At 34.8% G+C, this 9,951-nt stretch overlaps 1 protein-coding gene across 1 annotated transcript; it reads left to right on the top strand.

Moving 5' to 3' along the window:
- The first annotated feature begins 1,196 nt into the window (after nucleotides 1-1,196).
- LUM (lumican) lies at nucleotides 1,197-9,385 on the top strand. Its single transcript, XM_003823402.5, has 3 exons — nucleotides 1,197-1,701; nucleotides 4,107-4,989; nucleotides 8,613-9,385. The coding sequence occupies exons 2-3, from the start codon at nucleotides 4,128-4,130 to the stop codon at nucleotides 8,765-8,767; spliced, it is 1,017 nt and encodes a 338-aa protein (XP_003823450.1). The 5' UTR covers nucleotides 1,197-1,701; nucleotides 4,107-4,127; the 3' UTR covers nucleotides 8,768-9,385.
- The last annotated feature ends 566 nt before the right edge of the window (nucleotides 9,386-9,951 follow it).

Raw genomic sequence — 9,951 nt, 5'->3', positions numbered from 1 at the left:
TGGTTTCACAGAACTGATTTTATTAAAAAGTATATGTTGACAAGACTTTACAATGAGCTAAATCCAATATAATGCATTTGAGGTCTGTTATAAATACCACAACACATGTATTGCTTTATAAAGAAAAATCTTAAGGAATGGATAGGTGGAGTTTTTCTAACAAGAGCTCAGATTATAGAATTTGATACACTCAAAATTAATACATAGCATTGTTTTAAGAATCCTCTTATAACAAGATCACTTAATTATATTCGATTGATTTATTTGTCTTTTTTCTTAATTCCTTATAAATTTATTCAGTTACTTTGTTGAAACTGAGGCCTATCAATAATTTTCTTAAAATAATATTAGGAAAAATGTTATGTTTATGAATCATCTTACAATTCCATTAGTTACTTTCAAGAAGATTACTTTTTGTTTTTGAACACTGCTATTACAAAAATAAGCCATTTATTCTAATAGTCTTTTTTTCGGGCAAATGCAGTACTAGTCATGGAGTTAATTTTCCACAAGTCTCACTGCTAAAATGTGATATAGTTATTTTTAAAGACAAAAATACAATGTGACAACTTATATTAAAATATATTGTTGTAAAAGTTCTTATAAACATGAGGAAATGAACATTTTAGAAAAAATCTCATAAATATATCTGATAAAATCACAAAATGAAATAGGCAAGGATTTAAGTACATCTCTCATTTGCTGAAACCATGCATCAGGAGCTGATAATGAAAGATATATCCAGCCAGGCCTTTGGGAGATTATAACTTTGAATAACTTTAAACTTTGAAAAAAAATTACTAGCATGCAATGAAAGATTCTTGCCTTGTGATACTTTTAGTATAAATTTATTTTTTTCTCTGTTCTTTTATGTTTTTTGGCATTAAGCTATAGAATGCTCTCCCCAAGTAAGGTTTTGGGTGAATTCCTAAACGAAATCCACAAAATAAAAAACAGGCAAGACTTTGCTGATTGGTTCCAGACCTGAATAACATAAAATGAGTCTCCTTAGCATTAGAAGTAAACTCGAAATGTTGATATTTATCATGTGTATCCAAGTGTATATGAAGCATATTTTATATTTTTAAAACTAATGTAAGTTACCCTCATGGCCAAAAAATTAAGTTAGTCCAAGTAAATCAATATTGATTTCAAAAGTGGTAGGCAATGGGATTCAATTCCTCTGAGTCTGTTCATTTGCATTTTCCTGAAATTATTTGCCCTGCTTATGATTTCTGAGATCTTTAGATAAACATGATAGTTGGCTGAGCACATTGCACTTAATTGTTGCCACAGCCACAGATGTAAAGAGGCTTGTAAGAAAAATGTTCTCACAGTGAGCTTCCTTATTTGAAGCAGGACTCAATTCTTGGTTAAAAGCTATGGTATTTGAGCTAGTTAAACACATATCTCTCTCCCATTCCATAGGGAATGAGCTGGGCTGTCCTTTCTCCCCACGTTCACCTGCACTTCGTTAGAGAGCAGTGTTCACATGCCACACCACAAGATCCCCACAATGACATAGCTCCATTCAGAGACTGGCGTGACTGGGCTGGGTCTCCCCACCCCCCTTCAGCTCTTGTATCACTCAGAATCTGGCAGCCAGTTCCGTCCTGACAGAGTTTACAGCATATATTGGTGGATTCTTGTCCATAGTGCATCTGCTTTAAGAATTAACGAAAGCAGTGTCAAGACAGTAAGGTAAGTGCTGTTTTAACTATTGCACTGGGGATGCTAACTGTTTGGGACAGCGTTTTTTGTAACAGGAACAGGAAAAATTCCAGAGCAATTTTGCCAATTGCTATTCAACAGCAAATCCACAGTTCTGAGCATTTAGTTTCACATTTTGTTAATATGTTTTCCATGATTTATAGATTTGAGATTTTATACAGTATATGCTGTATTGCTTGGCAAGAGAAGTTATAAAAAGTTTCAAGGTTAGAATGAGAAAATAGTTAAAGTAGACACAGTGAAAAAATATAGAAATTAATATGTTTGTTATGTATGCTAGTTAGTTATATATGTTAGTATTGGACCCTAATACTGGAGCAAAGAAAAGTCATTTTAATCAGCATTCAAAATATCTTTTAATAAGCATATTGTGACAATTTGTTATAATTTACAATAAACATTCTATGTTATAAAACATGAGCTAAAAGATTTAGGAACTCTTATGGATTATTTATTTCTGTTTTGTTAATTTAAAAAATTTGTTTCTTGGATATATGCCTTAAGGAACGAGTTTTTTAAAAAGTTCTGGGAAATGATTTCGTTTTTGAAAACAGCATTTTCTCTATAGCCACAGGTATTTGAAAAAACTGAGGGTAGTACAGTGTGATTTTGCCTCATAGTGGAGTCATTATATGGTTGCAAACTCTCATTCAATTCAGCATCCTTGTTTTTACTTTGCCAAAAAATATGGAAGCATTTTTCATTACTATTTAATACTCACATTATAGTTACCATAAATATTTTGGTGTATAGTAAATTTAAAATAGCTTATTAATAAAGCAAGACAAATCTTTACAGTATTTACATTCTATAACTTAAAATAACTCTGGGAATATGTCATCATGTTCTTTTTAGTGCTATGCAATTATTATTATGGCCAAGTTCTGTCAGCAAAATTAAATGCCCCCATTACAATCTTAGAGAGTAATTTACTGAGAATCTGGCTACATGTTACATTATGTCAGCAATCAAAGTATTTCTAAAAGCTGTTTTATAACGTTCCATCTGATCTGAAATAAAGTGCCTTATAATTTCAAATTAAAACAAATAAAAGACGTTTTCAGTTTCTAACCCCAAAGATCCTGCTTATCCCAAACTACTTTGATCCAAAAGCTTGTAATCATACTTTCATAGGAAGATATAATATTCTCAGTTATCTATTAGAATGTAGATCTTTCGTTACATTAATGATTTATCTCCCAGGGCTACCAGCTTTGCCTCAGCCACAACTGTTCACTCTATAAAAGTCTAACTCTTATATTCTAATTTTCCCATATCTGAATTGCTGCACCTAAGACATTGAAATGTACTTTTTTGAGCCTCACCTTAGAAACATGTTCCTATGAGAAGATAACTGTTACACATTATTTCAAATTCATATTCTCAATTGAATAATTTACTAGATAGTTCTAACACCAGTATTAAATCCAAACTTTAAAAACATCACACCTCTCTCCCACCTCCATTCTGTGAGGCCACTAAAAGCCAGATATGCAAACCATGGCATCTTCGATTTTGGCATGAAGAAAGTAGAGAACTTGTGAGTAATTGAGAGAGACTATAACTCTAATTGAAAACTTGGAAAATACTATCTTTCTCTACCTGTTGAATCTCTTTCCAGAAAGAGAAACCTTCAGAATGTGTGACATTTTCCTGATAAACATTAGCAATTATTAAATATTACTAATATTTTGTTTAGTAAATAGCTAATTTATGAAATATTAGTTTCAGAACACAGTTTTGCAATGTGCTTTAAAAAGTGTAGAATGTTAAGCACAACATGAAGTAGTATGCATGCACACCAGCACCAAGAATTCTGTTCTCCTTCCTCAGAACCAACAGTAACCAGACACTTTTAAAGGAATGTGCCTTCCATTTCCCTCCCACATACAAGCAAAACCTCAGGTTGCCCATATTCCCGTAAGGATCTTCTTCATGAGTCATTTTAATGATGTCGAATGGTAGGGTAGAGTATACAGTTAAAAACTGTCTTCTCATTCTCTTTTTTTTGAGAGATGATCTGAAGCAGTAGTCTAATTCGGTGGTCAATGAACACCACCCAGAAACCTCTTACAGGAAGGCATTTCATTAAGGAAGAGCCTGAAGAGATTGACTGGAACAATTAGGCCGGGCTCGCCCAGAAGGGGGCGCACGTGTACGCAATCTAACCTGAAAGCTGCTCACTCCATAGTTGTAAACATACACCTTTGTCCTCATACCTAAATAAAAATTTAAAAGACGCCGTTAGATGCACTAAAAATAGCTATAAAATAACAAAATGCACATTTTCTAATGAATTTAATGTTGCAAATTGAATGTCTTTTTCTTGAAAGTATATATATTTTTTAATTAATAAATGTTTCATCTTTATTTAGGATTCAAACCATTTGCCAAAAATGAGTCTAAGTGCATTTACTCTCTTCCTGGCATTGATTGGTGGTACCAGTGGCCAGTACTATGATTATGATTTTCCCCTATCAATTTATGGGCAATCATCACCAAACTGTGCACCAGAATGTAACTGCCCTGAAAGCTACCCAAGTGCCATGTACTGTGATGAGCTGAAATTGAAAAGTGTACCAATGGTGCCTCCTGGAATCAAGTATCTTTACCTTAGGAATAACCAGATTGACCATATTGATGAAAAGGCCTTTGAGAATGTAACTGATCTGCAGTGGCTCATTCTAGATCACAACCTTCTAGAAAACTCCAAGATAAAAGGGAGAGTTTTCTCTAAATTGAAACAACTGAAGAAGCTGCATATAAACCACAACAACCTGACAGAGTCTGTGGGTCCACTTCCCAAATCTCTGGAGGATCTGCAGCTTACTCATAACAAGATCACAAAGCTGGGCTCTTTTGAAGGATTGGTAAACCTGACCTTCATCCATCTCCAACACAATCGGCTGAAAGAGGATGCTGTTTCAGCTGCTTTTAAAGGTCTTAAATCACTCGAATACCTTGACTTGAGCTTCAATCAGATAGCCAAACTGCCTTCTGGTCTCCCTGTCTCTCTTCTAACTCTCTACTTAGACAACAATAAGATCAGCAACATCCCTGATGAGTATTTCAAGCGTTTTAATGCATTGCAGTATCTGCGTTTATCTCACAACGAACTGGCTGATAGTGGAATACCTGGAAATTCTTTCAATGTGTCATCACTGGTTGAGCTGGATCTGTCCTATAACAAGCTTAAAAACATACCAACTGTCAATGAAAACCTTGAAAACTATTACCTGGAGGTCAATCAACTTGAGAGTAAGTAAAAAGCTGTTCCTGTGTTTGATGTGTGCTCAAGTGTTTAAATACCTGGGCTGCACAACACAGATATTGCATCTGGCTCCATTAAAAAAACAAAATGTCGGCCGGGCGCGGTGGCTTATTCCTGTAAGCCCAGCATTTTGGGAGGCTGAAGTGGGCGGATCACCAGGTCAGGAGTTGAGACCAGCCTGGCCAACATGATGAAACCCCATCTCTACTAAAAATACAAAAATTAGCCAGGCGTGGTGTCGCACTTCTGTAATCCCAGCTACTCAGGAGGCTGAGCCAGGAGAATTGCTTGAACCTGGGAGATAGAGGTTGCAGTGAGCCGAGATCGTGCCACTGCACTCAAGCCTGGGCAAGAGAGCCAGATTCTGTCTTGGAAAAAAAAAAATGTCCACAAAATATCCCTCTACTTCAAACAAAGAATAATTCTAGCTCAATCATATATCCAATATCCAGCCTTTCTTTGGTGTATCCAGATAAGGAACAATTAAGGTCACAGAATTTAATATGTAAGTCTTCAAACTAAAAATTCCGGGCCAACTCATCCTGCTGTGTTACCTCCTCATATATATCTCTTATTATTTTCTCCTTTATGGCTTAGATTTGTGTCCTACATTTATTTTTTGACAAGATCTAGATGAGGGAGGAAGAAATGAGTTCAAAAGTGGCACAGTTGGCAAACTCCATAGCCACAAAGAAGCCCATATTGTCCCTCCCTCCCTCTCTCTCTCTTTTTCTTCCTTCCTTCCTTTCTTTCCCTTTCTTTCTTTCTTTCGTTTTCTTTCTTTCTTTTTTTGACAGGGTCGCACTCTGTCGCCCAGACTGGAGTGAGGTGGTGCAATCTCGGCTCATTGCAACCTCCACCCCCCAGGCTCAGGCGATTCTCCCACCTCAGGCCACCACCACCACCAGGCTAATTTTTATATTTTTAGTAGAGATGGGGTTTCACCATGTTAACCAGGCTGTTCTTAAACTCCTGACCTCAACTGATCCATCCGCCTTGGCCTCCCAAAGTACTGGAATTACAGGCGTGAGCCACTGTGCCTGGCCCCATATAGTCTCATGGTCTTCCCTGACATCAACTACTTGGGACTCACCATGTTACTCTGCTGTCATGATCATCATCTGCCTCTGTTATCTCTGTTATGGTGTGTGGCCATCACAGTGCTCTGGAGGACTGTGAAGAAGATTAAGGAGAAAAAGAAATATGATGGGAGATTCTAACATCTTTTTTTTTTTTTTAGAAAAAAAATAGTATTACAGAGCTTTTTTTTTCTTGGGTACAATCCTGCCCCTCATTTGATATTTCCACACTTTCTCTTTCCCCTCTCTTTATTTTTCATTTATCTTCTGGATGAAGTTTGATCTGATGCATTTGGACTGCTTATGCACTTATGTGGTCTTCAGGGACATTCTTCAACTTAAGCAGTATAGATTCCAATGGGAAATTGAAATCCACCATTTCCTACCAGGATAACTCTGCCATTAATCTTTGGCAGAGCTTGGTAGAAGAGAAAAACCATGATTCACAGATAAGGCTTTCTAAATGAAAAAATCAAGCAGGAAACATTGATTCACATATAAAGTAATAATGTCTGCAAAATAATCTATTGAATTTGAACATCTCTACATGATGAAAATTGGTTTTCTGGCCATGCTGAATAAAGGTATTGCTGTCAGAAAATATTACAATATATTTTATGCATATGATGTTTGTTAATTCTGCCAGTTTCATATAACCTCTAGTAGGGTTAAACGTTTTCATAAAGAAGACCATACTCGCCAACTCTGAAACTCCACATGTTCTTTGTTGTTTCTGAAAAGCAGCCAAGGTAAGGGTTGGTGCTGTTTGACTGTCACACAATACACAGTCAGGCTAACACAGCTAAACCCCTCTTGTTGTTTCCAGTGGAAAATTCACTATGTGGCCATATGTGATTCCTCATTTTAAACATATGTGGTTAGGAGGAAGGATACTCTCTGACAGACCAAAATGCTAAAGGAATTTATGATGCTTAAGGGATGACGGAGTACATTAGATTTGGTGGGTAGAGATTATTCACAAGAGCAGGGCTACTTCTTTCTCTGAAACAAAGAAGGACACAGAAGCAGGCACATTTGAAGGTATACATTGCATGAGTAAAGGATGGAAGAGAGGTCTATGGGAGAAAGGCCAATGGCCTGTCAGAGCCAAGCTGAGATAGAAACCACAGTGCCCAGTACATAGTGGTCATTTGAAAAGGTAACATAATAGTTTCCTTTCTTTCTTCCTTATCTTTGTACATTTAGTCAGGTATTCTCCTTGTCTTTTTATGTATCACCTCAGTTTAGGTTATTTTGCCAGATAATAATCAACTATATCAACATTTCACATTCACTTAATACAGAAAGTTCCCCTCAATGTTTTTTTCTAATATTAGGGAATATATAGCCAAAACAAACTGTTTTCTATTTCAAACTTGCAACTCTAAGCATTAGCCCAATCAGAGATCTTCCTAGTGTAGAGTAATTTGGAAAGACAGCAAAATCAAAAGGATATTAGTCATTATTTAGGACATACTATGTACTAGTATTGTGTGAAGTGCTCTACACAACTTAATTTAATCTTCATGCAACAGGGTAAGATAGATGTGTTATTTCTAACAAGATCAGATAAGTGTTCCAGTGTTGCCCACCTGGGTAAGTGGCAGAGGTAGAATTCCAAGATGGGACTATGCCTATCTTCTTTCCATTTTTCCTCACTTTCTCAAATGTTGGTACCATAGAAAAATCCCTGGAATTAACTGATGAGTTATTTTAAAAAGCATGTGTGTTTGGGGTTCCACTGAAGTCTTTGTTAACTAGAGTTTGAAAATGAAAACAAGATAAAGGACTTGAAAATGTTAATCTAAAATAGACATTGGCAAACATAGTTTCTGTGTATACACAGGTCAGTCAATTCAGTAACACTCTTGGTTTCTATTACAAAGTAAGTCAGTGTTTCATTTGTGGCAGCTTTTTGACCATGGACAAAAATAAACAAACAAACAAAAAACATGAGTTCAGATGGTGGACATGCCATGATTAGGTTTTTGCCTTAGAATTTTGATCATTGTTATGGTGTGTGATTGCTGGAATGATTTGGTTTTTGTCTTGGAATTTTTATCATTATCATGGTGTGTGGTTGCTAGAAAATTCTTTATAGATCATCTAGTTAACCCTTCTTATTTTTAGATGTAAAACCAAAGAGTACTTATACTGAGATTGTTCATACAACAATGAGATCCATTTATATTTCTTCAGGTTATACTATTTCAAAAAAGTTGTTAGATAATATGACACACTTATTGAATGCCTTTTTAAAAACAACTTCTAGTAATAAAATAAGTTCTGTTATTTAAAATATTCCACTGAATATCTTGATCTACCATGATTACTCTTTACTAAATGTTACTGTGCCATTTTGGTAGCCTGAAATATGCCTTTAATGGTTGCAAATTCAAACATATACTATATTATGACTTTTCTAAATGGGAAGAGGTCCTGTTTTATAATATATTAAACATAAATTTTTTGTATTGTTTTGAGCCAGTGTACTGAAAAATGATTAATGTTTTCTATTCTTTAATTTTTAGAGTTTGACGTAAAGAGCTTCTGCAAGATCCTGGGGCCATTATCCTACTCCAAGATCAAGCATTTGCGTTTGGATGGCAATCGCATCTCAGAAACCAGTCTTCCACCGGATATGTATGAATGTCTACGTGTTGCTAACGAAGTCACTCTTAATTAATATCTGTATCCTGGAACGATATTTTATGGTTATGTTTTTCTGTGTGTCAGTTTTCATAGTATCCATATTTTATTACTGTTTATTACTTCCATGAATTTTAAAATCTGAGGGAAATGTTTTGTAAACATTTATTTTTTTTAAAGAAAAGATGAAAGGCAGGCCTATTTCATCACAAGAACACACACATATACACGAATAGACATCAAACTCAATGCTTTATTTGTAAATTTAGTGTTTTTTTATTTCTACTGTCAAATGATGTGCAAAACCCTTTACTGGTTGCATGGAAATCAGCCAAGTTTTATAATCCTTAAATCTTAATGTGCCCCAAAGCTTGGATTAAATACATATGGATGTTTACTCTCTTGCACCAAATTATCTTGATACGTTCAAATTTGTCTGGTTAAAAAATAGGTGGTAGATATTGAGGCCAAGAATATTGCAAAATACATGAAGCCTCATGCACTTAAAGAAGTATTTTTAGAATAAGAATTTGCATACTTACCTAGTGAAACTTTTCTAGAATTATTTTTCACTCTAAGTCATGTATGTTTCTCTTTGATTATTTGCATGTTATGTTTAATAAGCTACTAGCAAAATAAAACATAGCAAATGGCATCACTGTGTTTGACTTCTTGTGAAATTTCTATACTTCGTATATAAAATACATAAAACAATAGATTAGAAATCAAAAGATATCTCTGGCCTGCAATATTTTACTGATGTGAACATAGGATTTTCCACTAAATAATTTGTCTACTTCTAGCATTCACTTACAAAGAGTTCTTAAAAACACCTATAATAGGTACTTAGATTTCACAACTTACTTAGATATTTGTCATTATTCCCATTCCTGGTGTTTTTACTGGTTCATATACAATGGTATTCTATTAGATAAGAAGCTGCTATGTGATCTCAGCACTCACTCCTTGGTTGTCAATAAATGGTGGATAATTCACAGGATTAAAAATGAATGAATATAAAATTTTCTGAAATAGATATTTTAAAAATCATTTTAGCTTGAAGCCAATATGTCTGGATCATAGGTTTTGAGTTTATAATCCAGTAATAACAGCTTTCAGCTTTCTATGAGTATATACAATTCTATACAATGATAAATACTATGCATATAATTTATAAAAATAACTTCTGTTTTACCTAGTTAACAATAAAACCTATGTGTG

This window comes from Pan paniscus, chromosome 10, assembly GCF_029289425.2.
Source record: "Pan paniscus chromosome 10, NHGRI_mPanPan1-v2.0_pri, whole genome shotgun sequence".
Lineage (NCBI taxonomy): Eukaryota > Metazoa > Chordata > Mammalia > Primates > Hominidae > Pan > Pan paniscus.
This window is presented reverse-complemented; position numbering and strand designations above follow the sequence as displayed.

What these genes read in the sequence shown, in the direction of transcription:
- LUM (XM_003823402.5), top strand. Translation starts at nt 4,128, where the DNA reads ATGAGTCTAAGTGCATTTACTCTCTTCCTGGCATTGATTGGTGGTACC. An exon ending in GGAGGTCAATCAACTTGAGA is followed by an intron (nt 4,990 to 8,612) that starts GTAAGTAAAAAG and finishes TTTAATTTTTAG; the next exon opens with AGTTTGACGTAAAGAGCTTC.